Source organism: Halichoeres trimaculatus, unplaced genomic scaffold (assembly GCF_033239565.1).
Source record: "Halichoeres trimaculatus isolate MK-OKI-2021-1 unplaced genomic scaffold, fHalTri1.1 fHalTri1_scaffold_24, whole genome shotgun sequence".
Classification (NCBI taxonomy): Eukaryota; Metazoa; Chordata; class Actinopteri; order Labriformes; family Labridae; genus Halichoeres; species Halichoeres trimaculatus.
In genome coordinates, this window is record NW_027437202.1 from 9,013,068 (window position 1) to 9,039,782 (window position 26,715).

The window sequence follows — 26,715 nt, forward strand, 5'->3', positions numbered from 1 at the left end:
AAACCCCTCTCCCCTAAATACAAAATTTAAATGTGCACATTTCAAAAACGTATTTTTTCTTATATTCCTCCATTGTTTAATACTTAGATCTAATATTTTCTTTTCTAATTTAAGAAATTCTTGTCTTATTTTCTTAAGTGACGGAAACTTATTAAAGAAATGACTTTCCCCCCTACAAATGTTCAACAGATTGCCCCTCTGAGGTGTGTAACTGGGACTAATGGGTTCGTCACTCATAGAAATGTGACATGAAGTGATGATAATCACTCCTCAAATATCAGCAGACACCAGCTGAAGTCAGACACTGACCTGTTTGGAAATCTCCTCGACATGTCTTCACCAAGCGAGCTGATCTTCTTCGTCAACGGGAGAAAGGTGAGATCATTTGGGGTTATTTTCCCCCTTCAGTTATCTCCTCTGTTATTATTTACTTTACAGGCTTTCTTCACATTAACATGACATGCTTAATGTACATTTATTGCACATTTCCCTCCTTACCAGGTTGTTGTGAAGAATGCAGATCCGGAGGAAGTGCTGCTCAGTTTTCTCAGAAGAAAAGGTTTTGAATTTGTAATACCTTAATGCAACAAACTACAACAATGACACAACAATAACAATCACTTTGTTCACTTTTCTGCACCAGCTGGTCTGACCGGTACAAAGTACGGCTGTGGAGGTGGAGGATGTGGAGCCTGCACGGTGATGGTGTCCAGATACGACCGCCACCAGGAGAAAGTTCAGTATCCTTTTTAACTCGTGTGAATCAACGTGGACATTTGTGAGGCCGTTCCATCCCTGACCTTTGAACCCTGCAGACATTACACCGTGAACGCCTGCCTGCAGCCTGTGGTCACTCTGCACGGCGCTGCTGTGGTGACAGTGGAAGGCATCGGCAGCACAAAGACCAAACTACACCCTGTTCAGGTAACCACTCTCTATTTGGACGCTGTCGTCTGGCTGTTTCTCACATCTCTGCGTGTTTCAGGAGCGGATAGCAAAGGCTCATGGGTCTCAGTGTGGCTTCTGCACGCCGGGGATGGTGATGTCGATGTACACTCTGCTGAGGAACAAACCTCAGCCCAGCGTGGAGGACATCAGGGAGGCTCTGGGAGGTAAAAACAAGACAGAAGAGAGATGAGCTGCTTCGTTAACACAGTTTCAGTCTTTGTGCTGCTGAGTGATGACCTTTTCTTTCACTATCGAGGGAATCTCTGCCGCTGCACCGGCTACAGACCAATTATTGATGGATTTAAGACTTTCTGTGGACGTGAGGTGAGGCACAATTTCCCCTCTGACTTGAAACATTCTCACATGACTGAGAAGATTTAGATTTGTACTCACACACCGTGATCCCAGCAGAGGAAAGATAATGAATTAATTTCCTCTGCAGACATCTGGCTGCTGCCAAAACGGAGGAGGAGGAGGAGAGACGTGCTGTGAGGAAAACGGAGAGAAAAGTGATGTAAGTCCAAACATATTCACATGCAAACCTCTTTTTTTGTGATAGTAAATGTAGAATCTGTTTCCTATCCTTCAGATCTGTCGGGAGCTTTTCCAAAAGGATGATTTCTTACCTCTGGATCCTTCTCAAGATCTCATCTTCCCTCCTGAGCTCATGGTGAAATGACACCTCCTTTAATTCTTCTAAATTCTACAGAAAGACACTAAATACTCACAGTTTGTTTTTCTTTTGTAGCTGATGGAGAGAAAACTCAAAGGTGATGCTCTTTACTTCCACGGGGAAAGAGTGACTTTGGTTTTCCCCTTCGAGCTGTCGCACCTCCTGGAGCTGAAGGCCGAGCATCCTGCAGCTCCTCTCGTAGTTGGGAACACGACTATCGGTACAGCCGTGCTAAATCACAACATTTCTGATAAGTTTTGGAGATGAATTAAAGCCAGGGTGCTGTTTCTGTGTCTGAGCAGGACCAAAGATGCTCCTGAAAGGTTTCCATCCTCCTCTGGTGATCTACGCCGGAGAGGTTTCTGAGCTCAGAGCCGTGGCGTGGGGGGAAAACGGTGGGTGGCATCCTCCAAATTCACTCACATATAAATGATAATTATAATAAGTCAACAGAAAAATGTATAAAAGAAAAAAAAGGGAAAAAAAGAAGAAAGAAAGGGGAAAAAGGAAAAAGGAAAAGGAAAAAAAGGAAAAAAAAAATAATAATAAGTCGACAGAATTATGGATAACAGAAAAAAATAAAGAAGGTGGGAAAAAAAGAAACAACAGAAAAAATGAAAAAAAGGGAAAAAGGAAGAAAAGAAGGGGAAAAAAGAAAGGAAAAAAAGAGAAAATAAAAAGAAAAAGGTAAATATTAAAATAATAAGTTGTCAGAATTATGTATAAAAAAAATAAAGGGGTGAAAAAGAAGAAAAATGGGAAAAAAAGAAAAGGAAAAAAGAAAAAAAAAAGGAAAAAAAGGAGAAAGAAAAAAAAAGTCAACAGAATTATGGATAGCAGAAAAAAATAAAAAAGGTGACAAAAATGAAAAAACAGGGAAAAAAGAAAAGTAAAAAGAAAAGAAAAAAAGGAAAAAAAGGAAAATTTTAATAACAACTGTTTTTATAATTATTTAACAGAGAAATGTATAAAAGAAAAAATGAATAAAAGGGTAAAAGGAAGAAAAGAAGGGAAAAAGAAATGAAAAAAATAAAAAAGAGAAAGTAAAAAGAAAAAAGTAAAAATTATAATAACTTGTCAGAATTATGTATAAAAAAAATAAAGTGTGAAAAAGATGAAAAAATGGGAAAAAAGAATAAAAGAAAAAAAGAAAAAAGTCAGAAAAAAAATGCTGACAGAAAGATGTTCAAACGAAAAAGAAAAACAAAAGGGAATAAAGAAGAAAAAAATGGGGAAAAAAGAAAAGGAAAAAAGAAAAAGAAAAAAACTCACATCAGGGATACTTTGTCTTATTTTATCTTATTTTATCCGTGTTTTCTGCAGGTGTGACGGTTGGAGCGGCCTGCAGCCTCAGCTCGCTGCAGAAGGAGATGCAGGACGCCGTGGAGGTGTTGGAGGAGGAGAAAACTAGAGGGTACGAAGCGCTGCTGCAGACTCTTCGGTGCCTGGCGGGGAAGCAGATCCGAAACATGGCGGTACGTTAAAAAACAGGTCTTTCCTCAGAGTTAAGAGATTGTGCAAGTTTCTGATTTCTGCTTTTGCAGACGGTTGGAGGGAACATCCTCAGTGCAAACCCCAAATACGACCTCAGCAGCGTTTTAGCCGCTCTGGGCTGCACCCTGCACGTCGTCTCCAAAGGTGAGTCACGCGCCAGAGTTTGCAGATAATCTGAGATGACTTTAGGGAAAAACTGTGTCGAATGTCGGCATCATCTGACCTCCTGAAAAGGTTAAAATCTATCATCTTATCTCTCTGTCTCCAGACGGGATGAGGAGCGTCTCCTTGGATGAGAAACTCTTCCCCGCCTTCGGAGAAACATCCCTCAGACCTGATGAAGTCCTCCTGTCCATCGTCATCCCCTTCACCAAACCTGTGAGACCTCCTCCTGTAACTCTCTGACATCTTAAAGAGACAAACCCAGCATTTCTAATCAGATTAGGAGATAAGTGGGTGAAATTAAAGGGCTGAATACCTCATTGTGTTCACCCAGAGTTCAATTTTCTGCTCATGTTGGATTAAAGGTCACTTGAACCGCAGATCTCTGACCTTTGGAGGAACTCAGGAGGAACAGCTGATTGAAAAACGTTGTGTTTGACTCGCAGTGGGAGATTGTGGCGGCGTACCGTCAGGCCCAGAGACGAGAATTGTCCTTCTCCTTCGTGAACGCCGGGATGAGAGCGACCTTCAGGGAGGGGACGGACACGCTGGAGTCCCTGAGCATCATCTACGGCGGCGTGGGATCGACTCTGGTCAAACCCAAACGGACGTGTCAGGAACTCGTGGGCCGGTATGTTTAATCCATCGTTTTGGAGGATGAGGAGGAAACCAGAGAGGTAACTGTGATGTGTCTAGGTCCTGGAGGGAGGATCTTCTCTCTGACGCCTGCAGCTTCCTGAAAGAGGATGTCCTCGTTCCTCTAAACATCCACGGAGGGCGAGGAGAGTATCGCAAGACGCTCTGCATCAGCTTCTTCTTCAAGTTCTTCATGCAGGTCGCTGTGGAGCTGAAGAGGAAGGTGTGTAACCTCAGGATCACTGAGAAAAGAAGCTGATAAACGTCAAAATCATGTCTGGTTTCTTCTCGTAGGGTGTTTCAGACGTGGATTTCCCTCCTGAGGACCTCAGCGCGCTCAGGACTTTCAGGAACGACGCTCCGCAGGGTCGTCAGTCCTTCCAGGTGTGTCCTTGAGTCTGTTTCGCAGATTAACTCCAAACAGAGCTTTCACATCTCCCTCCTTCCTCTGCAGCTCGTATCAGAAGCTCAACCTCGCAGTGACCCGGTGGGACGTCCCAGCATGCATCAGTCTGCTCTGGAGCAAGCCACAGGTGAAGCGAAGTACTACGACGACCTGCCGTCGGTGCAGGGAGAGCTTTTCATCTTCATGGTGACGAGCAGCCGAGCGCACGCCAAAATCCTGTAAGACAAACTCCACAGACACAAAAAAACAGCAGCTCCACGTCCTCCTCTCACGTCTGCCCCCTCCGTCTGCGTCTGACACAGGAACATCGACGCCTCAGACGCGCTGACGATGCCCGGCGTCGTCACGTTCGTGTCAGCTGAAGACGTCCCCGGAGAAAACCGCAGACTCTGGTTCAACAACCCGGAGGAGTTCTTCGCTGAGGAGGAGGTGAGACGCCGCAGAGCGACCACACATCACCGGCGACCACATGACGTCACACGCTCTCCTTCTCCTGCAGGTGATCTGCGTGGGTCAGATCATCGGCGCCGTCGTCGCAGGGAGCAGAGAGGAGGCCAAGAGAGCGGCTCAGAGAGTCCGGGTCTCCTACCAGGACCTGGAGCCGGTCTTCTTCACCATCCAGGTATTCACTCCCACACCTGCAGGAGTCAGGAGGAGGCGCAGGTATTTCTAACACCGTGATCTGTGATGTTTCGCCTTCAGGACGCCATAAAGCACGAGTCCTTCTTTGAGCCCAAACGGAGAGTGGAGCGAGGTGACGTGGACGCAGCTTTAAAGGAAGCTGAGCGCGTCCTGGAGGGTAAACGCCGTCTCCTCCTTCAGCGGTTTGATCAGAGAAACTCCTGACAGGATCTTTACGCCGTGTTTCTGCTGCAGATGAGATCTACATGGGCGGGCAGGAGCACTTCTACCTGGAGACTCAGGGCCTGATCGCCGTCCCCAGAGGAGAGCGTGGAGAGATGGACGTGTTTGTGGCGACTCAGCACGCCGCCTTCACTCAGGTGAGGTCAGGAAACGTGAACCCTCCTCTTTTTGAAGCCGCTCACCTTCACGCTGGCGTCGTCTCTGACAACAGGAGCTGGTCGCCCTCGCTCTGGGCGTGGACTCCAACAAGATCAGCTGCCACGTGAAGCGGCTGGGCGGAGGGTTCGGAGGGAAGGTGATGAAGATCGCCTCGCTGTCTGCCGTCACCGCCGTCGCTGCACACAAGTACGACACACATCCTTCAACACCAGAGCTGCTCCGGGTCGATCCTCACGCTCTGATGTCGTCTTTTCACAGGACGGGCCGAGCCGTGCGCTGCTGCCTGGACAGAGGAGACGACATGCTCATCACCAGCGGCAGACATCCCTTCCTGGGGCGGTACCAGGTATGATTTCCATCCTGTGGCGCCGCAGGGTGAGCACGCTCCTGCACGTCGATCTAACAGTGACGTCTCCGCCTCCAGGTTGGATTCAGCAGCGACGGCACCATCCTGGCTGCAGACATCACCTACTACAGTAACGGCGGCTGCACCCTGGATGAATCCTCATTTGTAAGTCGACAGAATAATGTATGAAAGAAAAAAAGAAAAAAAAATGGAATAAAAAAGGAAAAAAATAAGAAGAAAAAAGGGAAAAAAGAAAAGGAAAAGAGAAAAGAAAAAAAGAAAAATGGAAAAAAATAATAATGATAATTATAATAAGTCAACAGAAAAATGTATAAAGAAAAAAGGGGATAAAAGAAGAAAAAAAGGGGAAAAAAGAAAAGAAAAAAAAATTATAAAATTAATAATAAGTCGACAGAATTATGTATAACAGAAAAAAAGAAAAAAAGGAAAAAAAAAGAAAACACAGGGAAAAAGAATAGTAAAAAGAAAAGAAAAAAAAGAAAAAAGTAAAAAATTTAATAACAAAAGTCAACAGAAAAATGTATAAAAGAAAAAAAAAAAGAAAAAAGAGAAAGTAAAAATAAAAAAGTAAGAATTAAAATAATAAGTTGTCAGAATTATGTATAAAAGAAAAAAAGAAGAAAAAAAGAAGAAAAGAAAAGGAAAAAAGAAAAGAAAAAGAGGATAAAAGAATAAAAGAAAAAAAAGAAAAAGTAAGAAAAAAAAGTAATAAGTCATCAGAAAGATTTATATTAGAAAAAAGAAAAACAAAAGGGAAAAATAAGAAAAAAATTGAGAAAAAGAAGACAAAAGGGAGAAAAAAAGAAAATTAATAATAAAAAAAAAGTAAGAAAAAATAAAAATAAATAAATAAATAAAAAAGCGGGGAAAAGAAAAGAAAAAAAGAAAAAAGTAAGAAAAAATAATAATAGAAAGTCAACAGACAGAAGAAAAGAAAAATAAAAGGGAAAAAATAAGAAAAAAATGGGGAAAAAAAAAAAAGAAAATAATAAGTTGACGGAAAAATGTATCTCTAAACTTTAAAAGTGTCTCTAACCGCTGCTGTCCTCGTCAGATCATGGACAAAGCTCTGCTCCACATGGACAACGCGTACAGGATCCCCAACCTGCGCGGCCGAGGCATCGTGTGTAAGACCTTCCTGCCGTCCTACACGGCGTTCAGAGGCTTCGGAGGCCCTCAGGGTCTCATGGTGATAGAGAGCATCCTGCACGAGGTGGCTGCACGCTGCGGGCTGCCTGCTGAGAAGGTCAGAGGTCACAGAGGAGGGAGGGTTTCTGTTTTTAAGAGGAGAGATGTGATTGTTCCTCTCTGTGGTCCCAGGTCAGAAACATCAACATGTACAGAGACCAGCTCTGCTACACCCACCACAAGCAGCCCTTCGACCCCACCCTCATGATCCGCTGCTGGGACGAGTGTCTGCACAGAGCGGGCTACGAGGAGCGACTGCGAGCCGTGCAGGCGTTCAACTCCTCCAACCGCTGGAAGAAGAGAGGCATCGCCGCCGTGCCGCAGAAGTTTGGGATCGGCTTCTCCAAAGGTTTCTACAACCAGGTGAGGAGAGAGAAACCGAACGACTGCTCCAAACCACACAGATACTGACACACGCTGGCTCCTCTCCTGCAGGGGGCAGCGCTGGTCCACATCTACAAGGACGGCTCAGTCCTGGTCTCACATGGGGGCACAGAGATGGGTCAGGGCATCAACACCAAGGCTGTGCAGACGGCGAGCCGCGTCCTAGGCGTCCCTATGTCCTCCATCTTCATCAAAGAGACGTGCACGGGGAATGTCCCTAACGCTGCACCGTCCGCCGCGTCTTTTGGCACGGACGCAGTCTGCATGGCGGTGAAGGTAGACACAGAGCATCAGATCACACCTTTTCGTTAAATCCTCCTGACACGTCATGAATCTGCTTCGTTGCTCTCAGGACGCCTGTGAGAAGCTGATGCGGCGTTTGCGCCCTCTGGTGGACAGGAAGCGTGGGGACAGCTGGAAGCAATGGGTAACGTGACGCGACGTGTGCGCCGTTAAAAAGTGTGTTTCTGTCCTCGTGACTTTGTTTCCTCTGCAGGTTTGTGACGCCTACTTTGAGAAGATCAGCTTATCCGCCACTGGATTCTTCATGTGCGTGTTTTTCCTCTCACTTCCTGTTGGTGAGTTTTTAACGCCGTGTCAGCGTGGAGTGACGCAGCGTGTGTGTGTGTGTGTGTGTGTGTGTGCAGGGGACCTCCCACCTGTGTGGACTGGGAGAAAGGTGAAGGTCAGGCGTATTACTACTTCTCCTTCGGCGCGTGCTGCTCTGAGGTGGAGATCGACTGCCTCACCGGGGACCACAAGGTGAGTCACGCCTTCGCCAAATCCAGGTGAGACTGTGACGCAGGGCGGCGAGGAGTTTTTCATCTGTTTGTTTGCTGCAGAACATTCGCACAGACATCGTCATGGATGTTGGGAAGAGCATCAACCCCGCTCTGGACGTCGGACAGGTACGTTTAAAACCCTCTCTACACACACACGTGACGTAAACATGACGCCTGAGGTGTGTACCTGTGTTTCCCAGGTGGAGGGAGGGTTCGTCCAGGGCGTGGGTCTGTACACCATCGAGGAGCTGCACTTCTCCGCAGACGGCGTCCTCCTGACCAGAGGAGCGTCTCAGTACAAGATCCCGGCGCTCTGCGACGTCCCAGCAGAGCTCAACGTTCACCTGCTCGCTGACGCCGAAAACCCGCACGCCATCTACAGCTCCAAGGTTCGTTTACGCGCACGTGGTTTAACTTTCTACAACCTGAAGGACTTTTCTTCTTCTTCTTCTTTTAGGGGATCGGAGAGCCTCCGGTCTTCTTCGGCTCCACCGTCTTCTTCGCCATCAAGGCGGCGATCGCAGCGGCTCGCAGAGAGAGGGGGCTCACAGGTGGTTTCCCTCTGAGGGCGCCGGCTACGGCGGAGAGGATCCGCATGGCGTGCGAGGACCAGTTCACTGAGATGGTGCGAAAAGACTCAGATTTAAAGGATGAAATATTTTTAAAAAGTTTCTTTTCTAACTTCTTCCTATCGCTCTTTCAGGCGTCCTCTGCATCGGACGGGACGGCGAAACCCTGGAGCATCGACGTGTGATCATCCTTCACCACAAAACGACTTTAAAATCTATAAATGAGGGTTATGAATAAACCGAATGAATAAAACGAAAAACTACGACTTTAATTTTGTGTTTCTTTCATTTTCGTTATTTATTAAACTGGACGTTAATCATCAAACAGAAACAGGGAGTTTGGTTTCCTCTACGTTTGTTAGAAGGATTTGTTAGTACGCTGTTTTTTTTTTCCTCTTTTTTGTTAGTTAGGGGTTAAAGGTCACAGGAAGTTCAGCTTCTTTCAGATTAAATGTCTAAAGCCCACGGTTTGAAGGATCCCGGTTTGCTCACAGGAACCTGTAAGAATCAAACATCACGGAGGAAAAAGATGAGCAGGAAAATGAAACGAAAGAAAAAGAAATTTTAAAAAAGTGTTTCAGGAATTAAGACGAAGCTTTTATCAGACGATAGTTACGCATGAAATCTTCTGCCTACCTTCTGCGTGAGCGGCAATGCACAGGCCAAACACGCCTTCTCCGGTGTGGCGGGGCTGTTCAGAGTAAACGGGCCAACCAACCCGGATTCAGAGCGCGCTGCAGCTACGGCGTCTTTGATGGCGAAGAACACCGAGCTCCCGAGGAAGAGCGTTGGCTCTCCGATCCCCTGCAGAACCAGAACATCAGCGTCAGAGCGCCTCCTTAAAGAGGAGACTCACAGCGAGGAGGAGGAGGAGAGCGTCTGACCTTGGAGGAGTAGATGGCGTGCGGGTTGTGGGAGTCTGGGAGCAGGTAGATGTTGAAGTGAAGCGGCACGTCGCACACGGCGGGGATCTTATACTGAGACGGACCCCGAGTGTAGAGGAGCCCAGAGGGGGAGAACTTCAGCTCCTCCATGGTGTAAAGACCCAGACCCTGGATGAACGCTCCTTCAATCTGAGAGACGGAGGAGAAGAGAGGAGAGGAGAGGAAGAAGGGGATGAAGAAGAGGAAAAACAAACCAGATCCTGTCTCTGGGGTCAGACTTACCTGACCGATGTCCACGGACGGGTTCACGCTCCGTCCGATGTCGACCACGAGGTCTGTCCTCAGCGTCTGAGGGAACAGAGAGAGCGAAAACCTCAAAGACTGCGAGGATTTAAAAGATTACAGGAGAGGAGAGGATGAAGGAAAGGAAAAGATAAAGGAGAGGAGAGGTTTAAAAGGGAAGAGGAAGGAAAGGAAAGGATGATGAAGAGAAAAGGATGATGGAGAGGGAAGAGGGAAGTAAAGGAAAGGATAAAAAGGAAAGGATGAAGCGGAGGAAAGGATGGAGGGGAGGAAGGATGAAAGAATAAAGGAAAGGAAAGATGAAAAGGATGGAGGACAGGAAGGATGAAGGAGAGGAAACAATGAAAAGGAAAGGAGGGAGGAAAGGAAAGGATAAAAAAGAAAGGATGAAGCAGAGGAGAGAATGGAGAAGATGAGAGGAGAGGAGAGGAGAGGAGAGGAGAGGAGAGGAGAGGAGAGGAGAGGAGAGGAGAGGAGAGGATGGAGGAGAGGAGAGGAGAGGATGAAGGAGAGGAGAGGAGAGGATGAAGGAAAGGAGAGGAGAGGATGAAGGAGAGGAGAGGAGAGGATGAAGGAGAGGAGAGGATGAAGGAGAGAAGAGGAGAGGAGAGGAGAGGAGAGGAGAGGAGAGGAGAGGAGAGGAGAGGAGAGGAGAGGAGAGGAGAGGATGGAGGAGAGGAGAGGAGAGGATGAAGGAGAGGAGAGGAGAGGATGAAGGAAAGGAGAGGAGAGGATGAAGGAGAGGAGAGGAGAGGATGAAGGAGAGGAGAGGAGAGGATGAAGGAGAGAAGAGGAGAGGATGAAGGAGAGGAGAGGAGAGGAGAGGATGAAGGAGAGAAGAGGATGAAGGAGAGGAGAGGAGAGGAGAGGAGAGGAGAGGATGAAGGAGAGGAGAGGAGAGGATGAAGGAGAGGAGAGGATGAAGGAGAGAAGAGGAGAGGATGAAGGAGAGGAGAGGAGAGGAGAGGATGAAGGAGAGAAGAGGAGAGGGTGAAGGAGAGGTAGGATGAAGGAAAGGAAAGGATGAAGAAGAGGAAAGGATGGAGGAGAGGAAGAAAGGAGAAAAGGAAAGGATGGAGGAGAGGAAGGATAGAAAGGATGAAGGAGAGGAAACGATGGAGGAGAGGAAAGGATAAAGGAGAGGAAGGATGAAACAGAAAGGATGAAGGAAAGGACATGATAAAGTAGAGAAATAGGATGAAGGAGAGGAAAGGATGAAGGAAAGGAAAGGAAAGGAAAGGAAAAAGGAAAGGAGAAAGGAAAGGAAAGGAAAGGAAAAAGGAAAGGAGAAAGGAAAGGAAAGAACAAAGGAAAGGAAGGAAGGAGGGAGCTCTGACCCTGTAGTCTCCGCTCAGACAGTCCAGCTCCACCTCGGAGCAGCACGCTCCAAACGTGTAGTAGGCGTACGGCTGACCCTCCATCTTCTCCCAGTCCATGTAGAGGTCGTGACCCCTGAGGACACAGACACACCCCTCTGTCTATTCGTCTCTTTCATTGGTTCAAACCTGATCACCTGTTTACCTGTGTTTCCTCTCACCTGTAGAACCCGGTGGCAGACAGACTGATCTTCTCAAAGAAAGCATCGTTGATCTGAAAACAAACGCAGAAACTCATCCTCGCCGTTCATCAAACGAATGTTTACATTCCTCTGATGCTCACCCATTTCTCCCATGGTCCTTTGGGGTTCTTCTCCCTGATCGGCTTCAGGCGCTGGTGCAGGATCTGGCAGGCGTTCTGAGGGAAAGGAAAGTGAACGTGACCTCCGTTTCATCGTTAAAGCGTCTGATTAAAGTGATGAAGACGACCGTACCTGGACCGCCATGCCGTTGGCGTCCGTGCCGAAGGAGGCGGCAGACGGGCAGGTGTTGGGGACCGTGTTGGTGCTGGTTTCGCTGATGTAGATCTTCGACGGCGGGATGTTGAGCTCCCTACTCGCCACCTGATGGAAAACAGGAAACAGACTCTTCAGATACCGTCTTCAAACACAGACGCAGGAACATTCGTGTCTCCTCCGCCATCTTTAAACACCTGCTGCATCTTGGTGTGGATCCCCTGACCCATCTCTGTCCCGCCATGAGTCACCAGAACGGACCCGTCTTTGTAGATGTGGACCAGCGCCGCCGCCTGCTCACACACAGACACACATCAGCAAAACGCCATCACACCGGGAACGCCACACGCTGTCAGACCCACACACCTGGTTCAGGAAGCTCTCTGCGAAGGCGATGCCGTACTTGATGGGGATGATGGACATCCCTCTCTTCCTCCAGCGGTTCTGCTGGTTGAAGTGGTCGGCGGCTCTGCGGCGAGCGTCGAACTCAGCCTTCGCCTTACACTCGTCCCAGCAGCGCAGCAGGTTCTCGGCGCTGAAGGCGAAGTTGTAGTGCGTCACGGACGGCCCCCTGTACATGTTGATCTCACGAATCTGAAGGATCGAAACAGGAAGTGACAAACTTTCCTCAAACGAAGAAATCTGCACAACTTCCTCAACGCCACCTGGTGAGCGGGGCGCCCCAGCTTCATGGCGACGTCGTTGACCATGTTCTCCACGACCAGGAGGCTCTGCGGCACGCCGAAGCCCCTGAAGGCCGTGTTGGAGGGGAGGTGAGTCCTGCAGGCGGCGGAGCGGCCGCGCAGGTTGGGGATGTCGTAGGCGTTGTCCAGGTGGAGTAAAATCTTCTCCGCGACCTGCGACAGGAAGTAGAAACATGGAGGTGAAACGTGCACGAGGCGCCTCACAAACCGCCGCTCTCTGTACGCACCAGGACCGACTCGTCGATGGTGTTCCCGGCGTTGGTGAAGTACTCAAAGTCTGCGGCGAGGATCCTCCCGTCGTTCATGAAACCGACCTGAAACCAGCAGCAGGCGGAGTCAGAGGAAGCGGTGACAGAATGGCGGCGGATTAAACGTGTGTGTCTGTACTTTGTACGTGGCCTGGACGGGGTGGCGTGCTCCCGTGATCAACATGTCGTCTCCTCGCTCCAGGACGCAGCGCACCGCACGGTTGGTCCTGAAAGGGAGACCAGATACTGGATCAGTTTCCTCTCTGTGATCCGGTCTTCCTGAAGGTTTTGGCGTTCTCACTTCCACGCAGCCACGGCGGTGATGGACGCCAGGATGGACGTCTTGGTGACCTTCCCTCCAAACGCGCCGCCCATCCTCTTGACGTGACAGGTGACTCTGTTCGCCGGGATCCCAAGAGTCTCTGCGACGGCGTCCTGCAGAGAAGACGACAAGCACAAACCAGACATTAAAGCTCGCCGCTCGTCGTGATTCGAACGATTCTCAGATCAACGAGCGAAGGACCTGCGTCAGCGTCGGCCACTGGGTGGAGACGTAGAGGTTGAACTCTGTTTCCTCTCCCACGGGGATGGCGAGCATGCTCTGCGTCTCCATGTAGAAATGCTCCTGCCCGCCAAGCTTGATCCGTCCTGAGGAACGAAGAAAGTCAGAGTGGGAGGAGCCAAAGCGAAGAGCGCTTGAATAAAAACGTCGATCTTACCTTCGTGGACGTGATCGACGGTTTTAAAAGCTTCGGTCACGTCTCCTCTCCAGATTTTCCTCCTCGGCTCGAAGTACGACGCCTTCTCCACGGCTTCCTGTGGCACAGAGAGAGCGTGAGAAACCTCCTCAGACCAGAAGGGGGCGCTGCTGCGTCTGATTTCTGACCTCGATGGTGAAAATGGGGTCGGGCAGATCCTCGTAGCTGATCTTGACGGCGTAAGCTCCTCGTTTGGCGTGCTCCCTGGTGTCAGCGACCACGGCACACACCATCTGACCGACGCAGGACACCTGCAGAGACGCCGCAACACAGAAGAGCGGTTGGACAGGAAATGAGAGCGTCAAACAGAAACGACCTCCACACTCACCTCGCTCTGAGCCAGCACGTCCTCGTCGTACCCAAACGACGCCCGCACCTTCTTCCCTGGAATATCCTTCGCTGTGATGACATCAACAACCCCGGGAAGCTTCAGCGCCTCGCTCGCATCGATCCCTCTGTGGCGCCAAAGAAACGAAGAGTTGGTTCGTGGTCAGAGAGACGCTCAGAGAAAGCGTGTGACTTCCTGCTTACGTGATCTTTGCGTGAGCTCGGGCGCTGGTGACCAGAGACAGGAAGAGCTCGCCGTCGATTGGCGGCATGTCGTCACAGTACACGGCCTCTCCGGTGGCCTGGCTGAGCGCGGAGCGGTGCATGATGGGACGTCCCACTGGGTCTTGCTCACTCTGGTCGCTGGACACGTGCTGCAGGAGGAAAAAGAGGCGTCAGGGTGTTTGGAGCCGGACTTTGACCTTTGACCTCACATCTCGCCGATGGCGGTCTGGTTTCTGACCTGGAACTCCTGCAGACCGGGCTGGATCTCTCGGGGTAACGGTTGAATCTTCATCCTCGCTGGAGGCTCGTCTGTGATCACTTTCTACACAAAGACACCTGCTTTAAATCTGCGGTTTCAGGGGTTTTAAACTTCCTGAAACCCGTCTTACCGTCTCTCGCAGCTTCTGCAGAACCTCCAGGTTGAACTTGAAGAGGAAGCTGAGCGTCAGAGAGCGCCGAAACTCCACCTTCCCTCCTGGAGCGGACGGCGGGAGGACCAGCTCGTCCAGGAGGACGTCGTACGCTCGGCTCAGGGTCTCGTCGTCCCACGGCCTGCGGGACACAAACATCTTAAGATGCTCTGAGGAAGAAGAAGATGAGAGGATGATGATGAAGAGGTGAGAACCTTGAGACGATGGCGGCGCAGGTTTTAGCCGCGCTGACGGTCGTGGCGCCCATCCCTCCGTAATAAACGCTGACGTCCTGAACGACTCTGGAGCCCTCGCAGAAAAACACTCGCATCCCTGACGTCACCGTGGCGAAGGAGGTCTCCTTCCTCGGCGCCTGGCGGAAAACTCGGACCAGCTCTCCCTGAAACAGACACGTCGTCAGAGATTTATTTTTTAATATTTAAGTTTTTATTTAATGCAAAATTAAAATGTGTTTTGCAGCTAGACAAAGTTATATTTATTTTTCAGAAAAAAAAACTTTTTTTAAAACAATTTAAAAGAAAAATAAAATAAATAAATGAAAAGCAAATTTTGTATAAAAAATTAAAAAGTCAGGAGTAGTAACATAGTAAAAAAAAAAATGCATTTACATTTACATGCATGTCTAAGCCCCTTCCCACACATAGTGAAAGAATGAAAGAGTGCAAAGAAGTCCTAACCAAATATGTTTCTGTGTAGACATTTATCTAAGTTTGTGGTTATTATCAAGTAAACTGAAAACTGATTATTTAAAGTGTAATTTTGGTAGGGAAAAATGAATAAAAATGAAAAATAAATAAAAAATAATAATAAAATAAAATAAAATAAAATTGAATTAGATTAAATTATTAAATTAAAAATTAAATTAAATTAAATTAAATTAAATATTAGATTAAATTAAATATTAAATTAAATTAAATATTAAATTAAATTATTAAATCAAATTAAATTAAATCAAATTAAATTAAATTATTAAATTAAATTAAATTAAATTAAATTAAATTAAATTAAATTAAATGATTAAATTAAATTAAATTAAATTAAATAGTAAATTAAATTAAATTAAATTAAATTAAATTAAATTAAATCAAATTATTAAATTAAATTAAATTAAATTAAATTAAATTAAATTAAATTGAATTAAATTAAATTAAATCAAATCAAATTAAAAATTAAATTAAATTAAATTAAATTAAATTAATTAAATTGAGATATAAGTAAAACAACCACAACATAAAAAAACCTCATTGTACTTTGTACCATATAGAAATTAATGAGTTCATAACAGAAAAGGAAACCTGGCGGGTCGGGTGTTTAAGCCCAGCTGCTTGCATATTTTCTTTGATCAGAAAAACTTGTATTGACAAGAATAATTGAGTAGCTCAAAAGTTTACACCAAACAAACAACCAATACGAATAAATCTGTGTCACCTTCTGTCAGAGCGTTTCTCTTACCTTCCTGGTGAAGGGGATGAAAACAGACACGATGATCTCCTCCGGCTTCAGGACGGTTTTACAGAATCCCACGAAGAAGTCCTGATCCAGAGGAACCTCCCGTCTTCCTCCTGACGGACACAGAAACTAAACTTTATCAGGAGTTTAACTTCATTTCACCTAAAAACTCTGAACTCACCCTCTGAGATGACGCTGACTTTGCATTTCCCTGCAGCCAGAACCGGGTTCAGGTCTGAGTTTGGATACGCGCTGATGATTTGACCCCCGAGAGACTGAACGAGAGGAAACAGTCAGTAGCTCGTCATCTTGATGAGCTGAAACGTGAATCTTTAAGGTAAGGAAGTCGACTTACAGCGACGTTTCGGATCTGCACGCTCCCCAGGTTCCCCAGCTGCTGGATCAGAGCTCTGAACAGTTCGGTTTTCTCCTGCGGGAACTGAGCTGCAAGTTTCTCCATGAGGGATCGAACCTCAGCCAGAGAGCAGCCGGCTCCCACCCAGACACCTGCACAGACGCCAGGATGCTCATTTATTTCTCCTCGAAGAGAGGATTCAACAAACGCGTCTGCATGACCCACCTTTAGGGGTGTGAGTGACCCCAAACAGCTCCTTCACCCTGAACGGGGAGATGATCAGAGGATGCAGGACGCCTTTGAATTTAATATCCGGACCTGAAAGACGAAGAGGGAGCAAACTTTAAAACCTGATCAACAGATAAAAACAGGAGGATCTGCTTTCTTTGCTCACCGATGTTGGTGTTTCCCATCACCAGAGGAGCCTTCGGGTTTCTGGTCTTCAGCTGCACCAGCTCCTGGAGAGACACGGGGGAGATCCAGCTCATCCTCTCCCCGTGGAAGCTGAGAGTCTGAGGGGTTTCTCTCTCCGCCATCAGCTGTGGAGACACTCGTTAAACATTCAAAACATATTTCATAAACTTCAGATCTTCTGCTGCAGCTGACGATCTTACCAGGAGCTCAGGAGGGAAGATCAGCTCCTGAGTCGGGTCCAGCTGCACGAACTCGTCTTTGTCGAAGAGCTGCGGCAGCTCCTGAGGAAGATCACAAGAGAATAAAAACAAAAAAGACACAAAAACACAAGAACAGTCGTTAAACTCACACGCTCGGGCTCATCCGTGTGACTCCCTCCGTTCAGGCAGCCGTTTCCGCTCCCGTTTGCTTTGCAGCAGTTTGTTTCCTGTTTGATTCAAAGCGTGTCTTTAACTCTGAGCTCTTTATCCTGTGTGTGTGTGATGCTGAGGCGAGCTTTGTACCTCACAGAAAGTCCTGCAGCCGTCCACAATCGGTCGATAACCGGTGCAGCGACACAGATTTCCTGAAGAGCAAACACAGATGGTGAGGACACCGGGGTCAAAATCAAAATCATAGACAAAGTCATAATCCAGATTCTAGGTCAACAAACCTGCCAGAGCCTCCTGGATGTCCTCCATGTTGGGCTGAGGCTTGTTCCTCAGCAGCGTGTACATGGCCATCACCATCCCCGGCGTGCAGAAGCCGCACTGAGAGCCGTGAGCCTTCGCGATCCGCTCCTGCAAACACACAACACTTTAAACTCTTTGGCGTGATGTGAGATTTCTCGTGAGGTGGTTTCTGCAGGTTCATGACCGACCTGCACGGGGTGGATTCTGGTCTTGGTGCTGCCGATGCCCTCCACGGTGGTGACGGCGGCTCCGTGGAGCTGGCAGATCGGCAGCAGGCAGGCGTTGGCGGAGAAATGTCTGACATGGTGAAGGAAACATGGTTTAGTAAACTACAGGTCGTAACCTCATGCTTGACTTCCTGTGTATCTGTTTTGTTTCTCTATCGTCCTTCTAGAGAATTTGGTATGCAGTTCCTGGCCAGCGCCTGTTTTTCATTTGGCTGTGTGTGTGTGTGTGTGTGTGTGTGTGTGTGTGTGTGTGTGTGTGTGTGTGTGTGTGACTGAGGGAAAGAGACAGATGTTGAGCTGGTTTGGAGCCAGCATGGAAAACTACTCCACAGATTTTCCGTTTAAAAACCGGTGCGTTTGACCTTAAACTGTTCCACTACAGCAGGAAATTTTGATTTTTGGGCATTTAAGGTCAAAAGTTCTTGTTCTGGGTTCCAATGGTTGAGCCAATCAGAGTGCAGCAGCAGGGTCATGTGATTTAAGATAAAAACAAAAGGATACATGATGGTTTTCGTCGCAGGCTGGTAGCGGGATACCATGACCGTACACGCCCCGCAGCCCCCGCCGCCACAGCCAGACTTTGTCCCGGTTAACCTCACTGGAGCCACAGTCAAGGAGACAAACAACTGCATTGTTTACACCTGTAGGTGGCGCTGAATCAAGTCAACATACAGTACAGAAATGAGGCTAAAGGATACTCTTCTCTCTGAGGAAGGACAGCAGCATGGTCTCGGGGTCTGCATGCTGCTCGGTGACCTGTTTTCAAACAAGGAGAAAAAAATAGACGTAAAATAGTTTTTTGAAACTACAAAATATTGAGCATATACCTCAAGATATAACAAGTTTAAGTGTAATTTAGTTTTAAAAAAATAAACATTATTTAAAAAAAACACTTCAACCATCTACATATGTTTATTTATAAAGTGTTTTAATATGAATTTAAACATATCTATTTTTATTAAGTATTGCAGATGTGATTTTTAGGGCAGAGTTTATGCAAACATTTCCGATAAGTTTCTGTAAAACATTGAACTGATGGCTCCTTTAAAAATAAAAATAAAAATAAAAAAATAAAATAAAATAACATTCTTTTGTTTGATTTTATTTTTTACGTGGCTCCTTTAAAAATAAAAATAAAAATAAAAATAAAAAAAATAAAATAAAATAAAATAAAATTCTTTTGTTTGATTTTATTTTTTACGTATGAATAACGTTTTCTGAAAATTTTCAGGTTTTTAAAGCGTGTTTTAAACACTTTTTCTACTTTTACACCAACGTAGTTACGTAATATTTATCTGACCCCTTGATTCTTTTCCCATCAGCCCCTTCCCTGTCACCGAATCTGACAGGTAACGAAATCCTTCATTACACCGGTCAGTGGAAAAACGCCTTTAACAGGTTTTAAGATAACAATCAGTGACTTTTTTAATTTCCAAACCACCTAAAATGTAAAATGAAACCTAAAAACAACTCATCTAACAAGAATCGATGGTGAAAACGGTTAGAAAACTCCTTATTGCTAAAGATTAGCGATTAAAACTATCGCCAACAAACTCAGTCCAGCTCTGATTGCTTAAACATCTTAATAAACGTTAAAAATACCTTTTTCCCGTTGATAAAGAAGCACAAAATATCTCCTGGCTGGCTTGTCGACATGATTCAGATGAAGTTTGTGAAACTAGAAGCTAGCGATCGTCAAACTATGGCACTTCCGCCCACGAAGACTATCAAAATAAAACACCATATTGTGGCTTAGTATACAAAAGGACGCTTACAGAATAAAAAAATACTTAATAAAGCTCTTTAGTTTTTTTTCCTTATTAGTGTGTTTATATATTTTGTTGACAGCTGATAAAAAATCAAACAAGTATTTAGGTTTATATTCTTATTTTGATCAGTAATTAGTCAATCATATGTTTATTTCTTTTTACAGGGCCTTTCGTTACAGTTCTTTACTTAAAGTTTTTTTTATATATAATAAAAAAGTTTTTGAAACCTTATTTTGATGTCGTTTTAATTGTTAATGGTGTATTTTTCTGCGATTCTGGTGCCCAACAAACATTCTCTCAAGCTTTTATTTTGTAGTACCACATCCTCTGATTTTCTGTCCCACACTGCTCATTTTATTCAACTTTATCAGAAAGAAACCGCCCCCTTTCACCTAATTTGACCTCCTAAACTTAAACAACCCACATTTTAAAGATGGTAAGAAGCAAAACTGCAGAGTTAAATAATCTTTCTTAGTCTAAAATTGAAATTAATGATAAAGAGAGTTAAATAATCCAGATTAGAGTGTTTAGCATTATGTGTTTCTTGTTAAAGTCAATGCAGTTCACTCTGCAAACTTTAAAGTACACATTACAAACAGATGTTGACCTTTATGCAGACAGATTGTATTTTATAATAATTAACCTGAACCCTGAAGAGTCTCTGTTTATGGGTTGATTTCTACGAAAACTGACAGAATATTTCTCTAAATGGAAATATTTAATGTAAACTATGATTTAAACACCCAGACCAGACTATAAAAGGCATGAACGTTAAGTTTTACACCATAGGGAGAGATATGATATAAAGTGAGGATATTTTTCGGATGTGTTGCACTAATTCTTTTACAACCATGCCCCAGTTTGTGTGTAAAAGTTGGTGAACTTTGTCCTCCAGACATGAAAGCAAACAACTGGCAATAAACAAATTTACCTACAGATAAAAAGATGTAAATATGATTAAATATACAGGGAATTCAACTCATCACAATAAAAAAAAAAGAAAAGCTCTGGATAGCTATCAACTTTTAAGGCCTCAATTTAACACAACTATCCTCTTGGGGTAAATTTGAGTTGTGTTGCAGTACCTCAATCTGACCACATGAGGGAGCCAAAGGAGAGGACGACTGAGAAACAACATAAGACATACTCATCAAAAAATGCTAAATAAATATATTTTTTGCTGTTTTATTTGTTTCTTTCTTTATTAATTTTGTTAAGGCTGCACAAAACATACTTTTATTAAATATTAGGTTTGTTTAAGGCCTTCTAGGTCGAGAACTCAGCACATTTTTTGGGGATCTGGATGGATAAATACATTTCAAATAATAAAATTGGAGCAGTTTGAGGACAGAAAGTGTAAAACTAAGAGCAATAAATTTTAAAACAAAGTTTTAAAATAATTTTAGGACTTATTTCATGCCTAAAGAAGCTAGACAGTGTGGGAAACTCCCGTAAAAGCCCCACAACACGATGATTAGTGTATTGACACAGCTTTGTTTCAGGTTATTTATCAACTTTTTCCCACGGTGTCAGGTTTCCTGAACTCATCCCAGCAGGTATGATACATGAAACACCTGAAAGAGAATCCAAACAGGCAGGTTAAGTGTGTTTGCTGAGATTTACAGCTTATCAGACAGGAGAGGTCAAAGGTCAATGCACCAAAACACACACACACATTCACAAACGAACGTTCTCAGGAGAAACTTCAGTACATGAGTGAATATTTTAGTACTCTGACGTCAAGTTAGCTTCATGAAAACACAACCTTTGACCTTTAACCTCCATTTATTCCTGTTTCCATCAGATAACGTCCTCTGTCTTTATTTCCGCTGTAAACTCTCTGAACTGTTTCCCTGCAGAGTGATCTCACAGCCAGACGAGGAGCCACATTTGATGCTCGGTGGGAGACGGTTTCCCTCGATAAGTACAGCTCACACCGGCCAAGTGAGGAAACTACCACTTTACACGTCCTCACTCTGCAATTATAAACTGAAAAACACGAGGGAAACTGATGAGAGGGATTGGAAAAAGAGCTGATACAGGAGAGCTGTTGAAAAGCGGCGACTGCTGCTGTTGATTTATATTTATACTCTACAAAAAAGAGACGACACAGGAGCTCAGTTATAAAGAGTTTAATCCCAAAAATACTTCTTCTTCTTCTCTTTCTTTCTGTTTTGGTGTCGTACATTGTTTGGTCTTGCTGTATCTTGGCTGAAACACTGAACTGGTTGATTTATATCGTGTATTTAATGCAGAGTTTGGCATGCAGGAGGAGGAGGCCGCGCTCATGTCTGACTTTAAACCTTAACCACAAAGAAAACTCTTCAGTCTGTTGCATTTCGAGGTGTTGAAATCTTTAAAAACGAGGAACATGCTGCAGGTTTTTGTGTCATTCTTTGACCTCAAGCTGCAGCTTTCAGAAACACATTCAACAATCAGACTAAACTCATCCATGAAACACTGACATTCACCGTAAAGCTGCAGGAAGATGCTGGATTATCAGACAAAAATACAGATCCTTGAAATGAGCTCTTTGCTACATTCTTCATCTTGAGGAAAAACTTCTTTACCCTGACTTTAACTTCACGCTCTCGCTCTGTTTCTGCAGCTTGAACTGAGGCGTAAAACAAACACTTAAAGCTTTTGGATCTCATCCTAACAGTCGAAATCTGTCGCTCACAGAGCTGCAAACATCTCAAAGTGCAATCTGAGGCTGGATTTCATCTCAAACAGTCGATTTTTCCTCTCTAACTCCCTCAAATCAGCTTCAGTCTGACGGAAACAGAGAGGGCTGTTAAAAAACAAACGTGGAGATGGATTCGTCTTCTCAGGGGAATCTTCTTTGGTCTAACGCCGCCTCGCAGCTCCACACAGGAGCCTCTCGAATCACATTTACAGTGTGTGCACAGCACAACACGCAGCAACAGGACGCTCTGCCAGGAGATCCATCCCTTTAAAAACACCTCCTCTGAAACAGTCTCACATCAGGGGGAGTTTAAGGAGGTGAATTCAACATGAAGATGAAGTGTGAGGACATGTCCACTGCAGATGTTTGTGCATGAAGCTGTTCACCCTCTGAAACATTCAAATAGACTCTGATGTAGCAGCTATAAATATAGATATATGGATGATAGATCGGTTGAGTCACAGGCAGAGAGTCTGCATCACTGTCTCTTCTTCTTCTGCTTCAGGGACTTCCTCCTCTTCACGATCATCTCGTACAGCTTGTCCATGCCCTCATGCAGCCCCTCTCCGATGATGGCGCAGGCCGGCTGGACGTGGTACGGGGTGGAGGGGCTCAGCTCGGCCAGGGCCAGCTGCCTCTCGATCTCCTCCACGTCCAGGGCCCGCGGCAGGTCCTGTTTGTTGGCGATGACCAGCAGCGGGGTCCCCTGGTTCTCCGAGAAACGCGTGATCTTGTGCAGCTCGGTGCGGGCCTCCTCCAGCCTCTCCGCGTCCACGGAGTCCACCACGTACACGATCCCGTCCGTGCAGCGGCTGTACGGCTTCCACAGGGGCCGCAGCTTCTCCTGGCCCCCCACGTCCCAGAAGTGGCAGCTGATGCCCCGGGAGGCCCCCGCGCCGCCCAGCCGGATCCGCTCCGTGTTGAAGCCGATGGTTGGCACCGTGTTGACGAACTCGTTGAATTTGAGCCGGTACAGCACGGTGGTTTTCCCCGCAGAGTCCAGACCCAGCATGACGATGTGCAGAGACTGGAAGGCACCCAGGTTGGTGAAGCTGTTCCCCATCTTGCAGCTCGTGAAGGAGACACTCTCACAGCCCCGGATTCAAAATGTCCCAGGAGTGAGCCATAAACGCGCACAGTGCCTCAGCAGCCGCGGAGGGCGCAGCCCCTCTTTGCACAGAGGCACTCCGGCAGCCAGACAAGCCGCAGCATCCCTGGACTCGCTCCAGCAGCTCCAACCTCCTCCAGCATCAAAGCATCGCACGTGCAGCGGGACTCTCTCCGCGCGCTCAGCTGTCCGGACGCGCCAATTACGCACGGCTGAATGTCACATCATGCCTCTGCATGCGTGTGTGTGTGTCTCCTTCATGTAGTGACACACACCACTGATGGAGTGTGACGTGTGAATCTGCCTCCAGACGTTAGCGTGAGACGGTGCGTCAAGTTCAGACCGGAAATCACAAAATAAGAGCGCGTCCTACAAAATAAAAGCCTCTTATCATCAGTTAAGGAGAGGAGGATCTTATTTTGAAGGGGGAATGAGTGTTTCCTTTGAGCTGTGAGCTGCTAAACTCTGACACCTAGTGGTGAAACAAGGGTAGTGACTGCCTGCAGTTTGTATGAATTTATCTGAAAATTTAAGTTTTTAAAATCCGAGTAAATTTTTTTAAGATGAAGTATTTTTTTTTAAATTTTCTGATACAAACTTATTCATTTTTTTTCCAGTGAAGGATCTGTTTCACAATTTTAGTTCACTAGATGTGGGCTATACAACAAAACGGCCACTAGATGGCAGCAAAATACTTTATAACAAAGGAACATTAGGATCAAAAAGTGCTCTGAAGAAAGATGAGGTGCAATTTAAATTCTTGTGAATGAAATAAGAGTGAGATAAAATAAAATAGAAAAGAAACAGACAACTTTATTGATATAGCATCTTTAAAAAATGGCAGAGAAATCAGATTCAGGGTTAAGACAGAAACTGTTGGGCAAAATGAAACGACGTCACATCAGGTGAAGAAAGGGAAAGGGTTGTGAAAGAGTGAGAAAAGAAAAATATTGCACAGGAAATAGAAAAAAGGAAAATTAACAAATGGATTCAAATCAATTAAAAAGTTAAAATTCAAAAGTTTGTAAAAGTTTTTAGGAGAGAAAACCTAAACAAACTTTAGAAGCTGCTGCACAACATGACGCTGAAAGAAGAGAGCTGACGGTTTCTGAAGTTAGTCACAGGAAGTTTTAGGGACTTTGTTTTTAACTTCCTCTTAAATTTAATAAGAATTTAAATAATTTATTGTACGGTGACTAAATAAGGAATACGACTTACTAAAGGTCAATAAAAATCAAATAATGCACCAAGAAGGAGACTCACTTCCTTCAAACTGTTCATGAAGTTATGAGAAAAGTTATTATTCAAATAAAAAAGTTAAACAATAATGAAATTTACTTTGGAGAGACATGTTTCATAGAAGAAACAGACAATTTCTATTTATTATAAGATTAACTGAACAAAAAAACACCTCCATGATGGATGGCTGCAGCAGAGAAGAAGCTGAGGGATGTTCCTACACGGCGGCCATCTTGGTGGGGGCATGCACATTGAAAATAAATCCTAACTTCCTGATTTCTCCAACGATTGTCATGCAGTTTGTTTAATGAGAAACTTTATGCAAATGTTCAACTTTGAAGTGATCTTTGCAAGCTTTTTTTTTAATTTAACATCAAGAGAAATAATTTGTTTGGCTTAAGTTTTTAATTTTTGTATAACTGGAGAGTTTCGTGCATGAAGAGCAGGATGAAAATTGAGACGCAGCATCACGTTTTCAGAGAGGTCTCGACACCAAACGTAGATAACTGTTCACATTTTAGTGTTTCAAATGGACCAAAGTGCTCAGCTGACCGTGTTCGTTATTTTCTTTTCCCCTCATTTGACCAACAATCGATTTGTGACAAAGCTCCAGACACACAAAGAAGTCAATTAGCGCCTCGAGTTTGTTTCTGTTTGACACTAAAAAAACCTCTGAGGCCTGAGCTGGATCGATGGCTGCATCGAGGAGTAAACAAATCATAAAAATGCACACCAGCACACCTCTCCTGAGCTCGCTGACAAAACAAAACCTGGAGTACCTCACGTTCAAGAGGCCGTGCAGTGTTTCTGTTCGTTTGTTTTTGCATGTAAACCTTTGTCGTCTCTGCTTTGTTTTGCTGCAGAGACAGCCTTCACCAGTCTCCCTCTGCAGCCTCAGCAAACTGCGCACAGATTACAGCCGTAATGAGTCGTAATCAGCAGAATAAATGAAGAAGCATCAGCGGTAACGAGAGGAGACAGAGGAGGGAGCGCGACACAACCTGAGTCATCAAACGGCTCTAATTGTTCTCCGTGTCCTCCTCCTCCATCGATCTCCTCCTAATGACTGAGTGAGATCAATAAAACAAATCTTAAACAGGCTGTAAACATGCACACACACACACACACACACACTCGTCTGTGTCTCTCTGAGTCACCTGAGCGTGTCTCGCCCCCTCGGCCTCCTCATCCATAAAACACGAGGCTCCTCCAGTTAATTTATTCCTCTGTTCCTCAGGTAACAGGACGCAACAGATGTGGAGGAAGGTTAAAGGAGAACAAAACGACGGAGAGCTGAGGGAGAAAAGAGAAGTCAGACACGACATTTCAACAACAGCATAAAAATATGAGAATCTTTCATCTTCCTGCGAGAGAAAGAAGCAGATCTGTGCGTTTTATTTTTGCCGTTTCATCTTCGCACTCAGCAGATCCTCCAGGTGAGAGCAGGCCGGCCTGTTTCTGCTCATCCTCTGCACATGAAACGAACCGAGAAGCTTTTCATCTCACCGCCAGGAAGGTTTCCCTCTCACGATGCATGCACGCTCTGATCTGCAGGAAAAAAGTCACGTTACGTCTAAATCTACCTGCCTCTCCTCTCAGCGGGAGCTGATTCACGCTCTCTTCTTTATACGACGTTATTAAACCTCGCCATAGAGTCTCAACGCAGAGTTTTGTGTCGTTTCCAGGAAACCAGGAGGAACGTGGAGGAAAGGACGGCGCTGTCAAGGTGGCCTGAATAATTATCTGCTGTAATTAGTGTGAGAGAAAGCAGAGGAAACAGAGGAAGGATGCTTCCTGTGCAGCCGTGCGTGCTGTTGATGCACAGACGTGTTTCTGAGCATGTGCAGAAAACAGAAATTTGTGGGTCTTTGTCTTTCCCCCCAGCCCACAAAATGTGATATTTAATGACCAAACCTGTTCTTAGTAGAGCTTGTGAATATAAATCCTGACCTAAAACGAGCTGTTTTGAATTTCCGGGGTTTGCTGATGTCAGCGAGTCCCTTTTTTGACCAATCAGGAGCAAGTCTGACCTGATTGGTCCACCGAGGCAAGACAACACTAAAGCCTGGCACACACTACAGGATTTCACCAAGATGATTTGACCAGAGAGAGTGATGCTCCACATGTGCTCAGTGGTTAGATCTGAGGTTTTTAGCGCGCAGTCAGCTGACCCAGAGCCTTTCAATCGCACTTTGAGCCTGCGTTTGTTGTCTGTTGTCCGGTCTCTGGTGCTGTTTCTAATTGGCTGTTGCCATCCTCAGTGAGAATGAATGTTGTAATCATCCAGATAAATATCAAACCTGAATCCAGGCGCGTTACCAACCATCCTCCAACAAACCTGGGACCCTGGAAATGTGAGTATTTTAAATGCTGTGTGCTGTGGAGCAGATGGAAGAGCTTTTCCTCAGTGTCCCCCCTGTCTCTGTGTTAGCTTCAGGATGCTAACTTTAGCTG

General features: G+C 45.5%; 3 protein-coding genes across 5 annotated transcripts; 1 reads left to right on the top strand and 2 right to left on the bottom strand.

Moving 5' to 3' along the window:
- The first annotated feature begins 314 nt into the window (after positions 1-314).
- Positions 315-8,817, top strand: aox5 (aldehyde oxidase 5). Its single transcript, XM_074664387.1, has 34 exons — positions 315-375; positions 502-559; positions 644-740; positions 816-924; positions 986-1,112; positions 1,205-1,272; positions 1,391-1,462; positions 1,538-1,618; positions 1,697-1,841; positions 1,924-2,016; positions 2,945-3,096; positions 3,166-3,259; positions 3,384-3,493; positions 3,724-3,908; positions 3,974-4,136; positions 4,208-4,297; positions 4,368-4,537; positions 4,622-4,748; positions 4,819-4,941; positions 5,022-5,118; positions 5,196-5,320; positions 5,395-5,528; positions 5,601-5,688; positions 5,767-5,853; positions 6,764-6,955; positions 7,030-7,260; positions 7,333-7,557; positions 7,634-7,708; positions 7,778-7,830; positions 7,929-8,043; positions 8,124-8,189; positions 8,264-8,452; positions 8,521-8,711; positions 8,790-8,817. The coding sequence occupies exons 1-34, from the start codon at positions 331-333 to the stop codon at positions 8,815-8,817; spliced, it is 4,005 nt and encodes a 1,334-aa protein (XP_074520488.1). The 5' UTR covers positions 315-330.
- A 103-nt stretch (positions 8,818-8,920) lies between these two features.
- Positions 8,921-26,006, bottom strand: aox6 (aldehyde oxidase 6). Of its 3 annotated transcripts, none has more exons than XM_074664384.1 (35): positions 25,419-26,006; positions 18,158-18,215; positions 17,961-18,057; positions 17,421-17,529; positions 17,214-17,340; positions 17,065-17,126; positions 16,911-16,988; positions 16,762-16,842; positions 16,542-16,686; positions 16,373-16,465; positions 16,148-16,299; positions 15,974-16,067; positions 15,796-15,905; positions 14,538-14,722; positions 14,302-14,464; positions 14,151-14,234; positions 13,892-14,061; positions 13,689-13,815; positions 13,489-13,611; positions 13,322-13,418; positions 13,126-13,250; positions 12,904-13,037; positions 12,742-12,829; positions 12,582-12,668; positions 12,316-12,507; positions 12,017-12,244; positions 11,848-11,943; positions 11,630-11,758; positions 11,479-11,553; positions 11,357-11,409; positions 11,157-11,271; positions 9,799-9,864; positions 9,517-9,705; positions 9,269-9,436; positions 8,921-9,130 (listed from the first exon to the last, which is right to left on the bottom strand). In XM_074664384.1, the coding sequence occupies exons 1-35, from the start codon at positions 25,584-25,586 to the stop codon at positions 9,080-9,082; spliced, it is 4,119 nt and encodes a 1,372-aa protein (XP_074520485.1). In that variant the 5' UTR covers positions 25,587-26,006; the 3' UTR covers positions 8,921-9,079. The 3 variants fall into 3 exon arrangements, with proteins under 3 accessions (XP_074520485.1, XP_074520487.1, XP_074520486.1); XM_074664386.1 differs by lacking the exon at positions 25,419-26,006 and adding an exon at positions 19,062-19,154 and having other exon boundaries at positions 16,762-16,830; XM_074664385.1 differs by lacking the exon at positions 25,419-26,006 and adding an exon at positions 19,062-19,154.
- Positions 22,303-23,342, bottom strand: arl4ca (ADP-ribosylation factor-like 4Ca). Its single transcript, XM_074664487.1, has one exon. It carries the CDS (start codon positions 22,975-22,977, stop codon positions 22,393-22,395), a length of 585 nt encoding a protein of 194 aa, XP_074520588.1. The 5' UTR covers positions 22,978-23,342; the 3' UTR covers positions 22,303-22,392.
- Positions 26,007-26,715: the final 709 nt, after the last annotated feature.

Bases quoted from the DNA above. Each gene is read 5' to 3' on its own strand.
- aox5 (XM_074664387.1), top strand. From the start codon at position 331: ATGTCTTCACCAAGCGAGCTGATCTTCTTCGTCAACGGGAGAAAG. The intron at 560-643 runs GTTTTGAATTTG...TTTCTGCACCAG, and splicing joins CAGTTTTCTCAGAAGAAAAG to CTGGTCTGACCGGTACAAAG. The intron at 5,689-5,766 runs GTATGATTTCCA...CTCCGCCTCCAG, and splicing joins CCTTCCTGGGGCGGTACCAG to GTTGGATTCAGCAGCGACGG.
- arl4ca (XM_074664487.1), bottom strand. From the start codon at position 22,977: ATGGGGAACAGCTTCACCAACCTGGGTGCCTTCCAGTCTCTGCACATC.
- aox6 (XM_074664384.1), bottom strand. From the start codon at position 25,586: ATGTCGTGTCTGACTTCTCTTTTCTCCCTCAGCTCTCCGTCGTTTTGT. The intron at 16,466-16,541 runs GTGAGCAAAGAA...TTCGTCTTTCAG, and splicing joins GATGGGAAACACCAACATCG to GTCCGGATATTAAATTCAAA. The intron at 9,706-9,798 runs GTAAGTCTGACC...TCCGTCTCTCAG, and splicing joins CGTCCGTGGACATCGGTCAG to ATTGAAGGAGCGTTCATCCA.